The sequence below is a fragment of the Tamandua tetradactyla genome, chromosome 21, assembly GCF_023851605.1.
Source record: "Tamandua tetradactyla isolate mTamTet1 chromosome 21, mTamTet1.pri, whole genome shotgun sequence".
In the NCBI taxonomy this organism is placed as follows: Eukaryota; Metazoa; Chordata; class Mammalia; order Pilosa; family Myrmecophagidae; genus Tamandua; species Tamandua tetradactyla.
The window spans coordinates 61,327,447-61,352,560 of NC_135347.1; the positions used below are offsets into that span (position 1 = coordinate 61,327,447).

Sequence of the window (25,114 nt, forward strand, 5' to 3'; positions counted from 1 at the left end):
AGAACAGCAAACTAATCCCAAAGCAAGCAAAAGGAAAGAAATAACAAAGATTAGAGCAGAAATAAATGAAATTGAAAACATGAAAACAATAGAGAACATCAATAAGACCAGAAGTTGGTTCTACGAGAAAATCAATAAGATTGATGGGCCCTTAGCAAGATTGACAAAAAGAAGAAGAGAGAGGATGCAAATAAATAAGATCAGAAATGGAAGAGGAGACATAACTACTGACCTCACAGAAATAAAGGAGGTAATAACAGGATACTATGAACAACTTTACGCTAATAAATACAACAATTTAGATGAAATGGACGGGTTCCTGGAAAGACATGAACAACCAACTTTGACTCAAGAAGACATAGATGACCTCAACAAACCAATCACAAGTAAAGAAATTGAATTAGTCATTCAAAAGCTTCCTAAAAAGAAAAGTGCAGGACCAGATGGCTTCACATGTGAATTCTACCAAACATTCCAGAAAGAATTAGTACCAACTCTCCTCAAACTCTTCAAAAAAATCAAAGTGGAGGGAAAACTACCTAATTCATTCTATGAAGCCAACATCACCCTCATACCAAAACCAGGTAAAGATATTACAAAAAAAGAAAACTACAGACCAATCTCTCTAATGAATATAGATGCAAAAATCCTCAATAAAATTCTAGCAAATCGTATCCAAGAACACATTAAAAGAATTATACATCATGATCAAGTAGGATTCATCCCAGGTATGCAAGGATGGTTCAACATAAGAAAATCAATTAATGTAATACACCATATCAACAAATCAAAGCAGAAAAATCACACGATCATCTCAATTGATGCAGAGAAGGCATTTGACAAGATTCAACATGCTTTCCTGTTGAAAACACTTCAAAAGATAGGAATACAAGGGAACTTCCTTAAAATGATAGAGGGAATATATGAAAAACCCACAGCTAATATCATCTTCGATGGGGAAAAATTGAAAACTTTCCCCCTAAGATCAGGAACAAGACAAGGATGTCCACTATCACCACTATTATTCAACATTGTGTTGGAGGTTCTAGCCAGAGCAATTAGACAAGAAAAAGAAATACAAGGCATCAAAATTGGAAAGGAAGAAGTAAAACTATCACTGTTTGCAGACGATATGATACTATACGTTGAAAACCCGGAAAAATCCACAACAAAACTACTAGAGCTAATAAATGAGTACAGCAATGTAGCAGGTTACAAGATCAACATTCAAAAATCTGTAGCATTTCTATACACTAGTAATGAACAAGCTGAGGGGGAAATCAAGAAACGAATCCCATTACAATTTCAACTAAAAGAATAAAATACCTAGGAATAAATTTAACTAAAGAGACAAAAAACCTATATAAAGAAAACTACAAAAAACTGCTAAAAGAAATCACAGAAGACCTAAATAGATGGAAGGGTATACCGTGTTCATGGATTGGAAGACTAAATATAGTTAAGATGTCAATCCTACCTAAATTGATTTACAGATTCAATGCAACACCAATCCAAATCCCAACAACTTATTTTTCAGAATTAGAAAAACCAATAAGCAAATTTATCTGGAAGGGCAGGGTGCCCCGAATTGCTAAAAACATCTTGAGGGAAAAAAAACGAAGCTGGAGGTCTCGCGCTGCCTGACTTTAAGGCATATTATGAAGCCACAGTGGTCAAAACAGCATGGTATTGGCATAAAGATAGATATATCGACCAATGGAATCTAACAGAGTGCTCAGATATAGACCCTCTCATCTACAGACATTTGATCTTTGATAAGGCAGTCAAGCCAACTCACCTGGGAGAGAACAGTCTCTTCAATAAATGGTGCCTAGAGAACTGGATATCCATATGCAAAAGAATGAAAGAAGACCCATGTCTCACACTCTATACAAAAGTTAACTCAAAATGGATCAAAGATCTAAACATTAGGTCTAAGATCATAAAACAGTTAGAGGAAAATGTTGGGAGATATCTTATGAATCTTACAACCGGAGGCGGTTTTATGGACCTTAAACCTAAAGCAAGAACACTGAAGAAGGAAATAAATAAATGGGAGCTCCTCAAAATTAAACACTTTTGTGCATCAAAGAACTTCATCAAGTAGAAAGACAGCCTACACAATGGGAGACAATATTTGGAAATGACATATCAGATAAAGGTCTAGTGTCCAGAATTTATAAAGAGATTGTTCAACTCAACAACGAAAAGACAGCCAACCCAATAACAAAATGGGAAAAAGACTTGAACAGATACCTATCAGAAGAGGAAATACAAATGGCCAAAAGGCACATGAAGAGATGCTCAATGTCCCTGGCCATTAGAGAAATGCAAATCAAAACCACAATGAGATATCATCTCACACCCACCAGAATGGCCATTATCAACAAAACAGAAAATGACAAGTGCTGGAGAGGATGCGGAGAAAGAGGCACACTTATCCACTGTTGGTGGGAATGTCAAATGGTGCAACCACTGTGGAAGGCAGTTTGGCGGTTCCTCAAAAAGCTGAATATAGAATTGCCATACGACCCAGCAATACCATTGCTGGGAATCTACTCAAAGGACTTAAGGGCAAAGACACAAACGGACATTTGCACACCAATGTTTATAGCAGCGTTATTTACAATTGCAAAGAGATGGAAACAGCGAAAATGTCCATCAACAGAAGAGTGGATAAACAAACTGTGGTATATACATACGATGGAATATTATGCAGCTTTAAGACAGGATAAACTTATGAAGCATGTAATAACATGGATGGACCTAGAGAACATTATGCTGAGTAAGTCTAGCCAAAAACTAAAGGACAAATACTGTATGGTCCCACTGATGTGACGGACATTCGAGAATAAATTTGGAATATGTCATTGGTAACAGAGTCCAGCAGGAGGTAGAAACAGGGTAAGACAATGGGCAATTGGAGCTGAAGGGATACAGACTGTGCTACAGGACTAGATACAAAAACTCAAAAATGGACAGCACAATAATACCTAATGGTAAAGTAATCATGTTAAAACACTGAATGAAGCTGCATCTGAGCTATAGGTTTTTGTTTTGCTTTGTTTTTACTATTACTTTTATTTTTTTCTCTATATTAACATTCTATATCTTTTTCGGTTGTGTTGCTAGTTCTTCTAAACCTATGCAAATGTACTAAGAAACGATGATCATGCATCTATGTGATGATGTTAAGAATTACTGATTACATATGTAGAATGGTATGATTTCTAAATGTTGGGTTAATTTCTTTTTTTCCGTTAATTAAAAAAAGAATAAAAAAGAGAAGGGGTAATTGGAGCTGAAGGGATACAGACTGTGCAACAGGACTGGATATAAAACTCAGAAATGGATAGCACAATACTACCTAATTGTAATGCAATTATGTTAAAACATTGAATGAAGCTGCATGTGAGGTATAGGTTTTTTTTTCTCTCTATTATCGTTTTAATTCTTATTCTGTTGTCTTTTTATTTCTTTTTCTAAATCGATGCAAATGTACTAAGAAATGATGAATATGCAACTATGTGATGATATTAAGAATTACTGATTGTACATGTAGAATGGAATGATTTCTAAATGTTTTGTTATTTTTTTTAATTAAAAAAAAAAAGAAGAACTTGAAGCTACAAAAATAGAGATTATATAAGCCAAAGAAAAACGGAAGGAAAAAAAAACAGAAAAAAAAACACCAGAGGCTCAGAGAAATGTGGGACACCATTAAGCACACTAATAAAAATGCCAGATGGAGAGAAAAGAAGAAGAAAAAACATTCAAAGAGACAAAAGCTGAAAACTTCCAAAATTTACTGAAAAATCAACCTACGTATCCAGGAAACAAAAGAAAATTCAAATAAGATACAGGCAGAGAGACTTACAGACAGACACATCATAGTGAAAAATGCTACAAGTCAAAGAGTAGAAGAAAATCTTGAAAGTAGGAAAAAAGTGACACATCACTAACATGGGAACTAATTATGTTAATAGCTGACTTCTAAGTATAAACAGTGGAAGCCAGAGGCAGTGAGATATATTTAAAGTGCTCAAAGAAAAAACTATCACTAATCAAGAATTCTATATCCAGCAAAGCCATCATTCAAAAATGAAGGTGAAATAAAGACTGCCCTAGATAAACAAAAATGGAGAGAATGTATTGCTAGTAGACACGCCCTCCAAGAAATACTAAAAGAATATTTTGGGGCTGAAAGCAAACCACACCAGATGGTAATGAGATGGCAATTGGAATCTACCTGAACAAAGAGAATTCGTAAGGTAATTATGTAATTATAAAAAGCACTATGAAGCCATATTCTTTCTCCTTTCTTCTCTTAATTGATTCTAAAAACAACTGTATAAGGTAAAATGCATACAACGTATTGTCAGGCCTACACCATACAGAAATATAAGTGTAATATATTTGCCACTGACAGCACAAAGGAAGCAGGGAGCAAAGTTTTAATGGGCTAAGGAAATGATAGATGTTAAAGTAATAATTATAACAATGCATTTCAGGTTTGTAACATTAATAGATGCAAAATGTATGTATAACAATAATACTACAAGAAGGGGAAAAGTGAATACAGTAATGTTTCTATATTTACTGTAAATGTGGAGCTGAAACTCAAAAAGAGTGAAAAAATCATTAATAAAATTAAAATGCTACATTAGAAAATATCTACTCAATGCAAAAAAAAGCAGTAAAGTAAGAAAAAAGACATGACAGATAAAACAAAAATAAAATGGCAGACGAAATCCAATTGCATCAATAACACTTAATGTGAAGGGAATAAAAAATCCAATTAAAAAAGCAGAGATTGTAAAATTTTGGTAAAGGATAGTGGTGATGGTAGCACAACATTGTGTGTGCAATTATCAGCACTTCATTATATATGTAAAAATGGTTAAAAGGAGAAATTTTAGGCTATATATTAGTTACTAGAAAAAGGAACAAAGGACTGTACAACACAAACAGTGAATCTTACTGCAAATGATGGACTATAGTTAAGAGTACTATTATAATAATGTCCTTTCATGAATTGCAACAAATGTAGCACAGTAAAGCAAGTTAATAATAGGGTGGTATACGGGAACTCTGTATTGTATGCATGATTTTTCTGTAAACTCACAACTTCTCTAATAAAAAAGCATGTTTTAAGAGTAGATAAAAAGATATAAGTCAACTATATGTTGTTTAGAAGGAAAACTTTAGTTTTAAAAATCACAAACAGATTGAAAGTAAAAGGATGAAAAAAGATACACACAAAAAGGAACCACAGAAAAACTGGAGCGATATATCAGACAAAATACAGTTTAAAACAAAACATGTCACTGGAGATAAAATGACATTTTATAATGATCAAAGGTTGACCTATCAGGAGGATATAAAAATTTAAACATATACATTCCTCATAAGAAAGCACCAAAATACACAAAGGAATATCTGACAGAAATGGAGAAACAGACATTTCAAGACTAATAGTTGGAGACATCAATTGCCTCACTTTCAATAATGGATTAAACAACTAGACAGAAGATCAACGAAGAAATAGAACACTTAATACTATAAACCAACAAGACCAACAGATATCTATAAAATACCCCATCCAACTACCACAGAAGTTATAAATTTCTCAGCTGTACATGGAACATGGATAGAACATATACCAGATGATAAAACAAATCTTAGTAAATGTGCTGGTTTGAAAGGAAGTATGCCCCCTAGAAAAGACATGTTTTAATCAAAATCCCATTTCATAAAGGTAGAATAATTTCTGTTCAATACTGTATGTTTGAAATTGTGATCGGATCATCTCCCTGGATGATGCAATTTAGTCAAGAATGGCTGTTAAACTGGATTAGGTGACGACACGTCTCCACCCATTTGGGTGGGTCTTGATTGGTTTACTGGAGTTCTATAAAAGAGGAAACATTTTGGAGGGAGAGAGTCAGAGAGAACCGAGAATGCTGCAGCATCATGAAGCAGTGAGCCCACGAGCCAGAGACCTTTGGAAATGCAGAAGGAAAACACCTCCTGGGGAGCTTCATGAAACCAGAAGCCAGGAGGGAAAGCTAGCAGATGACACCGTGTTCGCTGTGTCCCCTTCCAGATGAGAGAGAAGCCCTGACTGTGTTCGCCATGTGTCTTCTCACTTGAGGGAGAAACCCTGAACTTCATCGGCCTTCTTGAATCAAAGGTATCTTTTCCTGGATGCCTTAGATTGGACATTTCTATAGACTTGTTTTAATTGGGACATCTTCTCGGCCTTAGAACTGTAAACTAGCCACTTATTAAATTCCTTTTTTAAAACTATTCTGTTTCTGGCATATTGCATTCTGGCAGCTAGCAAACTAAAACAGTAAATTTAACATGATAGTAAGAACAGGAAAAATGTTTTTCGTAATGGAAAGAAATTAGAAACCAATTATGGGAAATTTGGGGAAACTCAGAAATATATGGAAATTGAACAACACACTTCTAAAATAACCACTGGGTCAAAAAAGAAATCAACAGGGAAATCAGAAAAGGATATGAGTGAAAATAAAGACACAACATACAAAACGTGTAAGATGCAGCTAAAGTGTTGCCTAAAGGGAAATTTACAGTTATAAGCACTTATATTAAGAAAGCAGTGAGACTATATCTCAACAAATTTGCATTAAAAGAAAAAAAGTAGAAAAATCTCATACTAATAACCTAACCTACCAAAGAAGAGCAAACTAAACTTAAAGCAAGTGAGTGGAAATTAATGAAACCAGAATCTGGTTCTTTGAAAAGATCAACAAAATGGACAAACTTTCAGCTAATTTGGCCAAGAAAAAAAGAGGTCCGAATCAAATTACAAGAAATGAAAGAAGAGACATTACTACCGAAGCTATAGAGATAAAAAGAATTTTAAAAAGAATATGATGAATAGTATACCAACATATCAGATAACTTACATGAAATGGAAAATTTCCCAGAAACACATACTGAAACTGACTCAAGAAAAAATAGACAAGCTGAACATTTATAAAGAGCAAAGAGACTGAACCAGTAGTCCCAAAATTACCCACAAAGAAGTTAGGTCCAATTGCTTCACTTCTGAATCCTACCAAACACACAAATAATTAACAATAATTCTTCACAAATTCTTCCAAACAATCTTAAGAACCTTAACAATTCTTAAGAAGGTTGATATAAAAATCCTAAAAAAAAAAAAAAAAAGCCAGCAAACCAAACCTAGCAACATATAAAAAGAATTATATACCACGACCAAATAGGATTTATCCTTGTGATGAATGGTTGGTTTAACATGCAAAATTCAATTAATGCACAAAAGGACAAATACTGCATGGCCACATTTATATGAAATAAGCATAATACACAAATTCATAAAGTCAGAAACTAGAATACAGGTTACGGGAGCTGGGAGGGGGAAGAGAACAGAGACTGACTGGCTCAGAGTCTCTAATAGGGATGATGGAAAAGCCTTGGTGATGGATGACAATGATGGAGGCCCAACTTTGTGAATGTAATTAACTCCACTAAATTAAATATTTGAGCATGATAAAAGGGGAGATTTCACATTGAAACTAAGTTACCAAACCCGTAAAAGAAAAAAAAAAAAAAAACAACCAAAGAACTGCAAAACACAAAGAATGAACCAGAATGTAAACAGTGGGCGAACATTATAACATAATTATAATAATTTTATTTCATCAATTGAAACAGTTACCATACTAACGCAAAATGTTAATAATAGGGAGAACACTGTGTGTAAGGTGGGGTATATGTGAACTATGTACTTACTCATGATTTTTCTGTAAACCTACATCTGCTGTAATTAAAAAGAAAATCAGTAAGCCTCCCCCCCAAAGAAAGAAAACTGTGAACTTTAATTATTAATAATTTATTAATATCAGTTCACTGACTTTAACATACCTACAATGCAAGTTATTAATAACAGGGGGAAACTATGAGTGTGTACAAGCTTATGAAAATTCTCTGTACTTTCTGTGCAATTTTTCTATAAACCTAAAACTTCTCTAAAACTAAAGTTTATATTTTTTCCAAAAAAATCAATTAATGTAACACATCACATCAACAGAATAGAAAACAATAATCACATGATCTAAGAGGCATCAAAAGCATTTGACAAAATCCAATACTCCGCCATGAAAAAAACCCAACAAATTATAGAAGGGAACTTCCTCAACCTGATAAAGGGCATCTAGCAAAACTGTACAGCTAACATCATACTTAGTGGTGAAAGAATAGTTGCTTTTCCCCTAAATCAGGAACAAACTATTCCCATCTGTAGACGACATGATCCTATACACAGGAAATCCTGAAGAATCTATAAGAAAGCTACTAGATCTAATAAATGAATTTAGCAAAGTGGTGGAGTACAAATTCAGTATGTGAAAATTGGTGTTTATTTATAATCCAGTAATGAACAATCTGACAAGAAAATCAAGAAAACAATTCCATTTACAGTAATAACTGAAGAAAAACTTACCCAGGAATAAATTTAACCACGGATAAAAAGGAGTTGGATGCAGAAAACATCACATCAAAGAAATTTTTACAGACCTAATAAATGGGAAGTCATTCTGTGTTCATGGATCTGAAGACTCAGTAACGTTAAGATATCAATACTACCTAAAGCAATTTATAGATTCAACATAATTCCATTAAAATGACAATAGCCTTCTTCACATAAATGAAAAATCATCATGTTTGTATGGAAGGGCAAGGGTCCCTGAATAGCCAATACAATCTTCAAAAAGAAGAACAATGTTGGAGGACTCACACTTCAGAATTTCGAAACACATTACGAAGTTATTGTAATGAAAACAGAGTAGTACTACCATAAGGATAGATATGTAGACTAATAGAATAGAACAGAGTTGAGACATAAACTCTCACATCTATGGCCAGTTGAATTTTTTTAATGGTTCTCTATTTATTCATTTATTTAAATCCAATTTTATTGAAATATATATTCACATACCATAAATCATCCAAACTGTACGATCAGTTGGTTCATAGTATCATCATACATCTGTGCATATGTCATCTCAATAAATTTTTGAACATTTTCATTATTCCAAAAATAAAAATAACACTTAAAAAGAATATCCAAAACATCTCATACCCCTCAGGCCCCTATTAATATTATTTTTTCGCCTTTCTTTTTCTTACTTGTGGGGGGTCAGAAAGAGGAACTATAAATTAGGCCCAACCACAACAGAAACAGGAGCTATAAATCAGGCCCCAACACAACAACAAGTCCCCAAAACAACTAGGGCGAAAAGTTCCCAAAAGTTAAAACTGACTCAACTTACCAAAAACAATAAAACAAAGGGTAGGAAACGGAAGGAATAGGATGTAGTCTGGCATGAGCTAACAGCATTTCTCTGCTGCTGTGGTCAAGCTTGCTTGCTCTCAGCTATGAACTAGGATGTGGTTTTAGCCTTTATAAGCTAACTCTGAGAATCTATCAGGACTGCTCTCTGAATCTCTTAGAGGTTTCTGAGGCAGTCGCTGGCCGCCTAATAAAGACTCCTGATTGGCTTGCAATTTAAATTGTGAACATTACTCATCTGTCCATACAATGGATAAAGAAGTGTCAGTCACAAGGTTTTCACAATCACACAGTTACTCCTTAAAAGCTCTATGGTTATTCAATTGTCTAAAAAATCAAGCCTACTGGATTACAGTTCAATACTTTCAAGCGTTTCCCTCTACCTACTCCAGTACACCAGAAACTGAAAATGGTATCTATATATTGCATAAGAATAACCTCCAGAATGACCTCTTGGCTCTATCTGTTATTGCTTAGCCACTGAAACTTGACTTTCTTTCATTTCTCTTCCCGTTTTTAGTCAAGAAGGCTTTCTCAATCCCATGACGCCAGCCTGGCCAGCTGATTTTTTAAAAAGGACACCAAGTATACTCAACAGGGAAAGAATAGACTCTTGAAGAAATGATGCTGGGGAAAACTGCATATAAACATGCAAAAGAATAAAAGTGAATCCCTATCCCACACTATACACACACACCTCAAAATGGATTGAAGACCTACATAAAAGAACTAAAAATATAGGATTCTTATTAGGAAAACAAGGGAACTATCTTCAGGATTTTGTATTAGGCAATGGATTCTTAGACTTTACCCCAAAAGAAAGAGCAACAACAAAAAAATAGATAAATTGGATTTCATCGAAGTTAAAAAAACTTTTGTGCATCAAATGACAGTATGAAGAAAACAAAAAGACAAACAGAATAAGAAAAAATATTTGGAGACCATTTATCTGATAAGAGTTTAATATCCAGAATATATATATATACAGGATTCCTATAACTCAATAGCAATATGACAATTAATTTCATTTTTAAAATCAGCAAAAAGACTCACGAGCAGCACAAAGGCCACTCCAAAAAGATTTTCTGTGCATGCTCTCACACTTGAACTGATATTTTAAAACAAATGATGAAGCGAAGAAAACAAAACGGTGGGAAGAACAATGAGAACCCTACAAAAAAAAAGCAGAAAGAAAAACACAAGAGAAAAAATGAGAGCAACAATGTCAGCTGGACTCAAACTTAGAAGGAAATGACAGAGAACACGTTCAGAGGTGTTCACAGTATACTCTGCTTTATCTTTGACTGTAGTTTTGATGACTTGATGGAATTAAAGGACATTATGAAACTTCATAAGTAGATTCAATGATGTTATGCAGAAAACTGACATGCACTGCATCCTGTGCAGTTTTACTGGACAATCCATGGAGGACAACTGAAGAACATGGATGAAAAGGACAAAGGATGTGTCAACTGGAAGGATATTCACATCAAACTGGAGCACTGCAGTGAAGTCATAAAGAAAGAAGACCTGATTTACCTTATATCGGATTCACCTAATGTACTGAAGAAATTAGATGACTCAAATATCTACATGACTGGAGGATTAGGAGATCACAAGCATCACAAGGGACTTACATATAAACAAGCATCAGATTATAGAAATGATCATGCAGCTTTCTCTTGGAAATTTTTTAAAATGAAAAGCCAGAAAGTTTTGGCAGTTAATTATGTATTTGAGATGATTCTGGAATATCTGGAAACAAGAAACTGGGAAGAAGTATTTTTTCCATAACAGAATGTTGGATAAATGTCCAACTGTAACTGCCTAATTCTGATTATGGATGATTTTTGTTGTATCATGGCCCTATGCTTATGAACTAAAACTAATAGCGCAAGGCTGGAAATGTAATAGATAAAGAAGCATATTTCTTTTACATATGGCATTAAAATGAACTATATACGTTAAAAAAATGGACAAGAGTTGAACAGATATTTCTCCAAAGAAGATAAACAAATGGCTCACAAGCACATGAAAAGATGCTCAAAATTATTAGTCATTAAGGAAATGCAAATCAAAATTACAATATACCACCTCACACTCACTAAAGGCTATTATTTAAAACATGTAAAATAAGTGCTGACAAGTATATTGAAAAATAGGGAACCTAGTACACTGTTGGTTGGAATATAAAATGGTGAAACAGTGTGGAAAACAGTTTGGCAGTTCTCAAAAAGTTTTTCTATGTTTTTTTTTTAACATTTTTACTGAGATATCTCCACACACCATACAGGTCATCCAAAGTATACAACCAATATTTCACAATACCATTTATATAAAATTATCATATGACCTGGCAATCTCACCTGTAGGCATACACGCAAAAGAACTGAAACTAGAGACTTGATCCAATACGTGCTAAAACATGGATGAACCCTGAAAATATCTTATTGACTGAAATAAGTCAGACTCAAAAGGACAGATCTTGTATGATCTGACTTACATAAAAATAACCAGAATATTCTAATTCATTGAGACAGAATACATAATGCCACAGGGGGAGGAAGGGGGCAAATGGGGGAATTTAATGCATAATTGGTTCACTGTTTCTGTTTGGGGTGATGGAAAAGTTTTGGTAATGGATGATAGGGTAGCACAACATGGTCAATGTTATTGATGTTACATGTAGGGTACATAGTTTCATTTGTACAAAGCTTGTCTCTCTTGCTTGTTATGACTTACTTCCCCTTTTGCTCCTGTGGGAATGAAGGAATGCCTAACCCACCATAAATCTTCTCTATGAACAGAGCATGACCAGTATACAGGACTGATGCAGAAGAAACAAACACCGGGGAAAAACAGCCATATGTATTAGATGTAGAAACCAAGTCTTATGACCACAAAGATAAGGGTCTTGTGCAAAAACCCTGGGAAAGAATATTAAGAAAAATTATGTACTTCCCACTGAAAACCTCCAGAGTCCTGTAATTTATTATGCCACTGGTATTGTGCCTTCTTTGTTCTCTTCCTATATATACTGTTGCATATCCCCACTTGAATAGCAGGGCACTGCTTGGGGTCCAGCTACCACCCTGGACTACATCTCCTGTATGTAAGCTTCCCTAAGTAAATTAATGTTTGTATGATTTGACTGTGTCTTCCTGAGGTGTTCATGGGGCTCCAGAGCCAGGGTGATAACACTCTGGAACCAGACGCTGTTTATGCAGCAGCACACTACTGAATTGCATGCCCAAGAGTTGTTGAGATAGGAAATCTTATCTTGTATATGTTTCCACATTAATAAAGAAAAGAGAGTCAAAAGAGACAACAGCAATTAAATGCAATACATGATCTTGGACTGGATCTACTAATGGAGGAGAAAATGACCAAGAGAACATATTAAGACAACTGAAAAAAGTAGAATACAGACTATATGCTTTATATCAAGGTTAAATTTTTTTAATTTGATAAACTAAACTTGAGATTTCATTAAGTGAATATCCTTGCTCTTAGAAAATGTACATGGAAATATCAAGTAATCAAAGGGCATAAAGTATGCAACATATTCTCAAATGCTTAGAAAACAATGATATAACAGGTGGTAAAATGTGAAGCTGGTAAATAGGGGAATCTGTGTAAACAGTATACTGGAGTTCTCAGGATTGGTTTTATTTATGTCTTTCTTATTTGTTTCACTTTTTTTTTGTACTGGTTTTATATTACTTTTGTAACTGTCCTGTAAATCTGAAATTATTTCAAAATAAAAAGTTAAAAAAAATCAAATAAGACAAAGATGTTTGATTTGCCATCATTTTCAGCATTGTACTAGTGGTTCTGGTCAGGGCAATTAGGCAAGAAAAATAAAGGCATCCAGATTGGCAATTAAGAAGTGAAACTCCATTCTCAGATGACATATCTTGCATGTAGAAAATCCTACGAACTGTACTGAAAAACTATTAGATGTAATAAAGGAATTCAGCAAGGTGACAAGATAGAAGATCAATATATAAAAATCAATTTTATACCTATATACTTGTAATAAACAATCTGAAAATGAAACAAAGCAATTTCATGCATGATAGCATCAAAATGAATAAATACTAGTAACTTAACAAAAGAAATGCAAAACTTAAACTCTGAAAATTACAAAACATTGCTGAAATTAAAGATCTAAATAAATGTAAAAGCATCCAACATTAATGGATGAGAAGACTCAACACTGTTAAGATGGCAACCCTTTCCAAACTGATATAGAGAGTCAACGTCCCTCTTAGTACCCCTGTTGACTTCTTTGTAGAAACTGAAAAGCTGATTCTAAAATTAATCTGGAATTGCAAGGGACTCAGAATGGCCAAAACAATCCTGAAAAAGAATAAAAAAGGACTTTTATTTCCCAATTTCAAAACAGAATTACAAAAAAAATGTGCAATCCTTAGCTGTAATAAATTTTCCTCACCAATGCAAATGTCGGTTGTGGAGAAGTGCACGGGAATCCTGTATTTTAGGTATGATTTTCTGTAAACCCAAAACTTCACTAACAATTTGTTTTTAATGAGCAAAGAACTTCAATAGACATTTCTCCAAAGAAGATACATAAATGGTCAATAAGCACATGAAAGGATGCCCCAAATCATTAATATTCATGGATGAACACATCAAAACCAAAATCAATTATCACTTCCTACTCTCTAGAATGGCTAAAATCAAAAAGTCAAAGTACAACAAACATAGAAAACCATGAGCCTTCATATACTACTGATTGGAAAATAAAATGGGACAGCCACTCAAATGATTAAACACAGAGTTATCACATGACCCAGCAATTCTTCTCATAGTTATATAATTGAGAGAAATGAAAACATACACCCCTGTCAAAAACTTGTACACATAAGTTTATAGCAGCATTATTCATAATAGCCAGAAGGTGGAAACAGCCTAAGTGTCCATCAATAGATTCATGGATAAATAAAATGCATAACGATAAAATGGAATATTACTCAGCCATAAATAGAAATGAAGACTAATACATGCTAGAGTATGGAACAATCTTGAAACTACTTTGCAGAGTGGAAGAAGCCAGTCACAAAAGCCAAATACTATTTCATTCCATTCATATGAAATGTGCAGAATAGGGAAATGTATAGAGACAGAGGTTAGATTAGTGGTTGCTTGGGACAAAGGAGTGTTGGGGGGAAATGGGGAGTAACTGCTAATGGATACAAGATTTTCTTTGGGGTCACAGAAGTACTCTAAAACGGTGTGAGTTGGCTTCTGGGCCAAGACGGCGGCTTAACAATGTGCACATTTTATCATCCTCCAGAACAACTACTAAATAACCAGCAACAATACAGAACAGCTCCTGGGGCCACATCAGTGACCGGACACACAGCATACCCCAGTCTGGATCAGCTGGACTGGCTGTGTATCTACAAAGGCTTGCCTGCCTCTGGATACAGCGGCAGGACTTTTCAGGCTGCAACTGCCCCAGGCATAGGCAGAAGTGAGCTCTTTTGGGGGCTTGTCTGGAGCCTGTGCCTTCCCCAGGGGAGGGGTGAAGCCCCACCCAGGTGGAATCCCTCCATCAAGGAATTCAGACACCAGGCCTTGGTAATTTGAAGCCATTAAAACCAGCCTACAACCTCTCCTCTGTATCCACCATACCCCCAGCAGGGAGAGTCTGCCAAAGTTAAAGGTACCGCATCATCTTATGCTGGTGGGACCTACAGGCAGACAAGCACCACATACTGGGCAGGATAAGAAAAAAAAGAGTCCAGAGATTTCACAGGAAAGTCAAACTGCTGGGTCTCACCCTCAGGGAAAGCTGATGCAGGTGACTCTTTCCTCCTGACCAGAGGCCAGTCTGGTCTGGGAAAATCCGGCAGCAGTCCATAATATCTAAGTAGACCTTCTCAAGTGTGGGGGGAAAAAGGCACCATATAAGCAGGGCAAGAAACAAGAAAACAAGAATTGAGAAATTCTCCTCTGTTAAACAAAACTTAAGCTAGAGGTCCAGATAAAGCTGAATTGAATGTCAAAGAACAGATAGACAACAAATTCATCCAGCAAGAAAACCCTAGGTAAAAGAAGTGAAAGCAATCTCCAGAATAAACTAATTAAGGTAATTAAATGCATAGACGCCAGCAAAAAATAACAAATCACACCAGGAAAATTGAAAATATGGCCCAGTCAAAGGAACAAGCCAACAATTCAAATGAGATACAGGAGTTGAAATAATTCAGAATGTTCAAACAGACATGGAAAATCTCACCAAAAACCAAATAATGAATTGAGGGAGGATATAAAGAAGGCAAGGAATGAACAAAATAAAGAAATCGAAAGTCTGAAAAAACAAAATCACAGAACTTATGGGAATGAAAGGCAAGGCAGAAGAGATGAAAAAAACAATGGAAACCTACAATGGTAGATTTCAAGAGACAGAACACAGGACTTCTGAACTGGAGGATGGAACATCTGAAATCCAGCAAGAAAAAGAAAATATAGGGAAAAAATGGAAAAATATGAGCAGGGACTCAGGGAACTGAAAGACAATATGAAGCACTCGAATATACGTGTTGTGGGTGTCCCAGAAGGAGAAGAGAAGGGAAAAGGAGGAGAAAAACTAATGGAGGAAATTATCACTGAAAATTTCCCAACTCTTATGAAAGACTTAAAATTACAGAGCCAAGAAGTGCAGTGTACCCAAAGAGAATAGATCCAAACAGATGTACTCCAAGACATTTACTAATCAGAATGTCAGAGGTCAAAGAGAAAGAGAGGATCTTGAAAGCAGCAAGAGAAAAGCAATCCAACACGTACAAGGAAAGCCCAGTAAGACTATGCGTAGATCTCTCAGCAGAAACCATGGAGGCGAGAAGACAGTGGGATGATATATTTAAATTATTAAAACAGAAAAACTGCCAACCAAGAATTCTATATCCAGCAAAATTGTCCTTCAAAAATGAGGGAGAAATTAAAATATTTTCAGACAAAACATCACTGAGAGAATTTGTGACCAAGAGACCAGCTCTGCAAGAAATACTAAAGGGAGCACTAGAGACAGATAAAAAGACAGAAGAGAGAGGTGTGGAAAGAGTGTAGAAAGGAAGACTATGAGTAAAGGTAAAACGAAGGAGAATTAGATACGACATATCAAATTCAGAAGGCAAAATAGCAGAAGAAAGTACTACGCGTGCAGTAATAACACTGAAGGTTAATGGATTAAATCACCCAACCAAAAGACATAGACTGGCAGAATGGATTAAAAAACAAGACCCATCTATATGCTGTCTCTATTCAAAGGACAGGACAGCAAGGACACAAATGGACATTTGCACACCAATGTTTATAGCAGCATTATTTACAATTACCAAGAGATGGAAACAGCCAAAATGTCCCTCAACAGACGGGTAGCTAAACAAACTGTGGCATATACATACGACGGAATATTATGCAGCTGTAAGAAAGAATAAAGTTATGAAGTATGTAACAACATGGCTGGACCTTAAGGACATTATGCTGAGTGTGATTAGCCAAAAACAAAAGGACAAATACTGTATGGTCTCACTGATATGAACTTACATTAGTGAATAAACTTGGAATATTTCATTGGTAACAGAGACCATGAGGACATAGAAATAGGGTAAGATACTGGGTAACTGGAGCTAAAGGGATACAGATTGTGCAACAGGACTGAACATAAAAACTCAGAAATGGACAGCGCAACACTACCTAACTGTAATACAATTATGTTAAAACATTGAATGAAGCTGAATGTGAGAATGATGGAGGGAGGAGGGCTGGGGGAATTAATTAAATCAGAAAGAAAGACGATAAAGATTGAGATGGTATAATCTAGGAAGGCCTAAAGTGTATAATGATAATGACTAAATGTACAAATTTAGAATGTTTTTGTATGAGGAAGAACAAAGGAACGTCATTACTGCAGGGTATTGAAAATAGATGTTAATTAATATTTTAAAATTTCAACTTACGTGTGAGACTAAATCAAAAAATGTTTATTTGGTACAAAATTTATATTTTGACTAGTGGATCTCCTAATATAACTTATGTAGATAGTTGGTTGAACAACATAAGTACATGGAACCTTGAGTAGGACATTAGATTTTATTGTTTCATCCAGAGTGATGCCCCGATGAATCCCACAGTGATTTGATCAGTGAGTGGAAAAGTATTTGCAAAGTCCCCTTCGGGGAATGGTGAGAACAGGGGAAAATTCAACCTCCCCAAGTTGAATTATTGATATTCTCACAAGCAGTGTGGACAACCAAAGCTATAGGCTGAGCCCCAGTCTTGGGGTTTGTTCACATGAAACTTAACCCCACAAAGGATAGGTCAAGCCTATTTAAAATTAGGCCTAAGAATCACCCCCAAGAGAACCTCTTTTGTTGCTCAGATGTGGCCTCTGTCTCCAGCCAATACAACAAGCAAACTTACCACCCTCCCCCTGTCTACGTGGGACATGACTCCCAGGGGTGTGGACCTTCCTGGCCACATGGGACAGAAATCCTAGAATGAGCTGAGACTCAGCATCAAGGGATTGAGAAAAACTCTAGAATGAGCTGAGAACCAGCATCAAGGGATTGAGAAAACCCTCTTGACCAAAAGGAGGAAGAGTGAAATGAGACAAAGTGTCAATGGCCGTGAGAGTCCAAACAGAGTCGAGAGGTTATCCTGGAGGTTATTCTTACGCATTAACTAGATAACACCTTGTTATCCAAGATGTAATGGAGAGGCTGGAGGGAACTGCCTAAAAATACAGAGCTGTGTTCCAGTAGCCATGTTTCTTGATGATGATTGTATAATGATATAGCTTTCACAATGTGACTGTGTGATTGTGAAAACCTTGTGTCTGATGCTCCTTTTATCTACCTTGTTGACAGATGAGTAGAACATATGGAATAAAAATAAATAATGGGGGAACAAATGTTAAAATAAATTTAGTAGATTGAAATGTTAGTGATCAATGAAAGGGAGGGGTAAGGGGTATGGTATGTAAAATTTTTTTTTCTTTTTGTTTTTCTTTTATTTTTCTGTTGTCTTTTTATTTCTTTTCCTGAATTGATGCAAATGTTCTAAGAAATGATCATGATGATGAATATGCAATTATGTTATGATATTGTGAATTACTGATTATATATGCAGAACGGAGTGAGCATATATTAAGGATATTTGCATTTCTTTCTTATAATTTATTAATAAAAAATAAAAAAAGGTGTGACTTGCACAATTCTCTGAATATGCTAAAAATCAATGAATTGTACACTTAAAATGGGTGAATTTTATGGTGTGTGAATTACATCTCTATAGAGGTATTATTAAAAAATACTTACAACCTACAAATAATTTCAGATCTTCATTTTCAAAAACAAGATAAATGCCAAATAAGGAAAAGCATCAAACAAAATGCAACTAAATATATTTCAAATAATTTATACCTATTATAGATTTCATACAACAGGCTTGTGAGGATATTAAAAGCTAGATTCACTAAAAGAAAATATCAGTACTTTCTAAGCTAAACAAAACCTATGAATTATTCACTTATTTCTACTATCCATACTTACAGTTTCCCTACATGAGAGAAAACTAAGAACACTTTAAATGTAAAACTATAAAAATAAATCTCCAGTCTTTTGAAAGTAAATGAAGAAAAAAAGCAAAATCATATTAAAAGAGATGCTTACAGCCGATAATGTGCTCACATTTTCTTCTTGTTTCATCTCTTGAGTGGTCACATCTTTGTCTGAGAGATGATGTTCAACAACAGTAATGCATGCTATGTCTGGGACATTCACTGTTATTTCCAGCTGTTGAAATTAAAAGTTTTATTGTTTAATTTTGGCATACAATAAATAGTGAAATCAAAACTTCATTTTCCACATGAATAAGTACAATAAAATGTTAAGCTGAAGAAATAATCCATATTTATACAGAATTAGGAAATTGAAATATATTAATTTTTATGATTAAACAGCAATATGGCAAAAGTAAAGGACATTTTTAAGGAGTATATGATTACAACCAGTATGAAAAATTTTCTAAGGCTAATGCTCCCTGACATTTCACTTCCTATTTATTCCCACTTTGTCCCTATTTTCTCTATTGATTGTGTTAACAATTATGGAGTATATCTCAAAAACTAGAGGTCTAGAGGTACAAGGGTAACAAGACAAATATTTCTTACAAAGAAAAATAAGACATGTTTGGCCCTTGCCCTCAAAGAACTCAGAATCTAAGAGAAGTAGACATGTAATCAACTAATTGTACCCTGTGGTGAGTTTATAATAGAGATAAGTAGAAAATTCTAAAAAAAATCCCATTCCTCCCCTTCAACAACCCTCTTTCCCCATTTCTAAGTATGCAAGACTTTTGAAAGCCATGGCAATGGCCATGTAAAATAATGGGTTCACTCATATTTGCTCTTCATTTAGAAGTCCCATTAGTCAGAGTCTGTGCTAAGGCTGAATTATGTGCCATTTTAGACATGTCCTTAATCTTAATCCACGTTCCTGAGGGTATGAACCCACTGAAAGTAGAACTGCTAAAAATGTTATTTTTAATTCAGGTGTGGCTCAACTGAACAAGGGTAGATCTTAATCCCTATTACTGGAGGTATTATAAAAAGAACCTGCAAGTCACAGAAGCAAGAAAGGAAAGAATATCACCGTGTGACAGAAGCAGAAATAGAAGATGAAGAATCTCAAAGACTGCTAGCAGACAATACCAGAGTGCTGCAGATTTTGGGGAGAAAGCAAGTCTTGCCAATATCTTGATTTTGTGTTTCTTCTCACCTCAAAACCACTGCTAATAAATTTCTATTGTTAAACCAACCCATTATATGATAGTCATCATAGTGGTGTGGCAAACTAAAACAGTTTTGTACTGGAAAGTGTGCTTCTGGTATTACAAATGCCTAAAATGTGGAAGTGCTTTGAAATAGTATAATGAGTAAAAGCTGGAAGAACATTAAGGAGCTTAACAGAAAAAGCCTAGACTGCCTTGAAGAGACTGTGGTAGAAATATGGAAGTTTAAAGATATTTCCAGTGAGACCTTAGAAAACAATGATGACATGTTGCTGGAAACTGGAAAAAAAAAAAATCTTTGTTAGGACGTGGTAGAGAACTTGACAAAAGTGTGCACTGATGTCAGATGGAAGGCAGAACTTTTAAGTGATGAACCTGGATCTTCAGCTGAGATTTCATAGCTAAATGTGAAAAGTACAGCCTGCTTTCACCCTGGTGCATATAGTAAAATGACAGAGGAAAGGGATGAACCGCAATCTAAGCTGATAAGCACAAAGGAACCAGCAACTGATGACTGGGAAATTTTTTATCCTATCCAGATAGCATGCACAGAGACCAAGGCTAGAAGCAACTCCATCAGAGGCGTCCCTCCCTCCCCGAGCTCCCAAGAAGTGAGTTTCCAAAGAAGGCGCTCTCATGAGGTGTGCCTAAACAACCCTTTGCTAGAGGATCTGGCTAAACATGGATCTAGTCAATCACCTCCAAGGAAAACCTTTGTCTAGGATCTGTGGAAAATCCTTTCATTTGATGGCACTGACCCCATTGAACTACATGTAAAGCTAACAAGGATTTTGAGAATTCTGTATGAAGGGAAGCTTGCCAGCCTGGACTAAAAGGGATAGAGATAAAATGCACTGAAGGAAAAATGACTTTAAGAGCAGAACCATGGAAGACGTGGTCTAGATGGAAGAGATCTCCAGTTGAGGGAGAGGCACTCTTGCCCATGCTTTTAGATAGACTCATAGCTCAGGGGCTGAAAAGATGTTGATTTTTCTCTTAGGCTATATACAAGTCAGTCTAGCCCCTATTTCCTTATTAACAGCGAGATGAACATAAAAACAGTGAAGTAGGTAGACACATCACTCTGAGTAAAGATTCAAGTTTGAAATTTTGTTTTTAAGACAGATTTATTATATTAACATCCATGTGCTGTGTTATCTGTTTCATCCAATTCAAAAGTGAGAGAAAAATCTTTACTCATATCCTATTGGCCTGTGATGAATAAAAAAATCTGGAGTATTTTAAAAAGAGACAATACTCTCAAAAATTTGGGACAGGGTCAGAAGTGGGAATGTTCTAAATAACTGAAAGTTGGTTCTTTAACCACCTACAGTTTCAATGCTTTTTAAAACAGCTTTACTGAGATATAAATCACATAGCATATAATTCATCCACTTAAAGTATGCGACTCAATGATTTTCTTAGTATTTATAGATATGTAGAATCATCATCATTGGTCAATTTTAGGACATTTTCATCATGTCAAAAAGAAACCCTGTATTCAACATTGTGCTAGAAGTTCCACTTAGAGCAATTAGGCAAGGAAAGGAAATAAAAGACATCCAAATCCAAAAAGAAGTAGTAAAACTTTCATTATGTGCAGACGTCATGATCCTATATCTAGAAAGTCCTGAAGAAATTTCAACAAAGCTACTAAAGCTAATAAATGAGTTCATCAAAGTGGCAGGATACAAGATCAACATACAAAAATCAGTAGCATTTCTTTCCACTGATAATGAGATATCCAAGGAGGTTATCGAGGAAAAAAACTTCATTTACAATAGCAACTAGAAGAATCAAATACCTAGGAAAAAGTTAACCAAGGATGTAAAGGACATGTACACAAAAAACTACAAAATGCTTCCTGACTTTAAAGCATATTATAAAACCACAGTGGTCAAAACAGCATGGTACTGGCACAAGGATAGCTACTACTGACCAATGGAATTGAATTGAGAGTTCAGAAATACACCCTTACATTTATGGCCAACCGATTTTTGACAAGGCTCCCAAACCCACTCAAAAGGAACAGAACAGTCTCTTCAATAAATGCTGCTGGGAGAACTGGAGATCCATATACAAAAGAATGAAAGAGGATCTCTATCTCATTCCCTATATAAAAACTAACTCGAAATTGACCAAAAACTTAAATATAAGACACAGTACCAAAAAAACTCCTAGGGGAAAATGTAGGAAAACATCTTCAAAAAATGTAGGGAAACGTCTTCAAGATCTAGTAATAGGTAGTAGTTTTGCAGACCTTACACCCAAAGCACAAGCAACAAAAGAAAAAATAGATAAATGGAACCACTTCACAATTTTTTTGTGCTTCAAAGAACTTTGTCAAAAGGGTGAAAAGGCAGCTGACTTAATGGGAGAAAAGCTTTGGTAACCACCTATTTGATAAGGGTTTGATATTCAGAATATTCAAAGAAACCCTACAACTGAACAATAAAAAGAGAAACAACTCAATTAAATAGTGGGCAAATGACATGAGTACACACTTTTCCAAAGAAGAAGTACAAATGACCAAAAAAGCACATAAAAAGATGCTCAGCTTCACTAAGCTATTAGGGAAATGCAATCAAAACCACAATATACTTCACACCTAGTAGAGTGGCCACTATTAAACAAACAGAAAAGAGGATGCGGAGAAATAAGAACACTTATTCACTGCTGGTGGGAATGTAAAATGGTTCAGCTGCTATAGAAGATAGTTTGGGGGTTCCTCAGAAAACTAAGTATAGAGTTGCCCCATGATATGGCAATTCCACTACTTGGTATATATCCAGAACTGAAAATAGGACCACGAACAGACATTAGCACACCAATGATCATAACAGCACACTATTCATAATTGCCAAAGATGGAAATGATCTAAGTTTCCATCATCTGATGAATGGTTCAACAAAATGTGGTATATGCATTGGGTGGAATATTATTCAGTAGTAAGAAGGAATTAAGCCCTGAAGTACATGAAAAATAGGTGAACCCTGAGGACATTATAATGAGTGAAATAAGTCAGACATAAAAGGATAAGTATTGCATGATCTCACTAACATGAACTAATTATACTATGTTAACTCTTGGACACAAAATCTAGAATAGAGGTTACCAATAAGATATAATGAGGCTAGACAATTGGGAACAGTTGCTTAAGACATGCAGAATTTTTAAATAGGTTGAATTTAAATGTTTGGAAATGGGTAGAGGTGATGGCAGCACATTATCGTGAGTATAATTACCAGTGCTAAATTGTGTGTGAGTGTGGCTCATAGAGAAAAGTCATGCATGTATTTCCAGAAGGAAGGCAAGAGATTGAAATAAATTAAAACAAATGACTTGTATAACTCATAACTGAGATTAACAGTACAAATATAAAAAATTTCTTCCATGAACTAGAACAATTGTATGAAACTATCATTAGGAGTTAATAAAAGAGTGGTAAAAAGCACTTATTGCAAACTATGGACTATAGTTAACAGTAATATCTTAATATTCTTTCCTCAGTATTAACAAATGGGCCACACCAATAACAGGTATCAATAATGGGGGAGATAAAGGGGTATGGGATGCTTTAGGTTTTCGTTTTCTTTTCTTTTTTGTCTCCTGGATAATGAAAATGTTCTAACTGATTATGGTGATGAATGTAAACTATGTGATGATACTGTGGGCCACTGATTGTAGCACACTGGACTACACACTGATTGTATACTTTGGATGGACTGTATGATGTATGAATGCGTCTCAGTAAAATTGCTTTTTAAAAAACTACATCAAAAAAGAAACCCTGTGACCTTCAGATATCACTCCTCTATCTCCCCCTGCCCCTATGCCTAAGTAACCATGAATCTACTTTCTGGAATGTAGATGTTCTGGACATTCCATAAGAACGGAGTCATACAATATATGTGACTAGATATATAATATATATATAAGTGACTGGACTCTCACTTAGCATAATTTTTTAAAGATTCGTCCATGTTGTAGCATGTATCAGGACTTCATATTCAAGCATATTCCTGCTTTTTAAAGGCCAATTCTGTAAAATAATATGAATTTCCTGTCTTTGTAAAATGGCTATAGGGAATATAATTTTAAGTTTTTCTTGCTTTATTATTATGACTGAAGTAGATAGGTCTGTATTAATTCAGGGATATAGCCTGGATTTTAAGAAATTTTTTTCTATCAATTTTCACTAGATATTTGTCTTTCACAGAGAGAGAAATATAAAATAGCCAAATGAACTCTTAGACAGTGTTAACTCTAGCTGTCCTTTCACAAAATTAATCTTCCTTTTTGCATTTTCTTGGTTTCAATTAAAGCTTAAAGTCAGTATGTTTACTCAGAACTTTTAGTTACAAGAAAGAACCTCAATTTTTAATTAGTGTCTCCATTCTATTAAGTCATCTGCTTCACAATATCTAGCATGTTATTAACTGAGATTAAAATAAAAGCAGGTTTAGACTTCTATTCATAAATGTGACTTCAGTGTTTCAGCCAATCTATAATCCTGGGTTACCTTAATATTACTTGTTTTTTTGTAGGTACATGAGCTGGGACTCAAACGCAGGTCTCTTGTATGGCAGGTGAGCATTCTCACTGAACCACCAACTTAACATTGCTTGAAATGTTTTGTTTCCTACTGTTTCTTTTATTATCACCACTACCATCTCAGTTAACTCCTAGTTCTGTTTCAAATGGCTCAAAAAATAACAAATGATAACCACAAAACTGATTCAAATATGCTGCTCTATAAGTTATTGAAAATTAAGGCACAACAGAGAACTTTAAAGTAACATAGTTGGATTCCTAGACCAAGGGGCAAAAGAGCAAATGAGCTAATAAAGTAAGGTGAAGAAATATGTTTCTTCTACCTTTTTTTTACCAAAAGAGCCCAACCTAAGCCTATCAGAAAGAAATAATAATAGAAACACCTGCCAA

The 25,114-nt window shown here is 35.0% G+C and overlaps 1 protein-coding gene and 1 pseudogene across 4 annotated transcripts in view; one reads left to right on the top strand and one right to left on the bottom strand.

Annotated features, from left to right (window-relative positions):
* Positions 1–25,114, bottom strand: part of BDP1 (BDP1 general transcription factor IIIB subunit) — a 146,273-nt gene that overhangs the window by 32,972 nt on the left and 88,187 nt on the right. For all 4 annotated transcript variants that reach the window (XM_077139520.1, XM_077139518.1, XM_077139519.1 and 1 more), the window contains one exon: positions 19,051–19,173. In XM_077139520.1, the coding sequence (XP_076995635.1) occupies positions 19,051–19,173 (123 nt within the window). The remainder of the gene's footprint in view (positions 1–19,050; positions 19,174–25,114) is intronic.
* On the top strand, positions 8,305–11,140 carry LOC143665795 (tRNA methyltransferase 10 homolog A pseudogene; annotated as a pseudogene).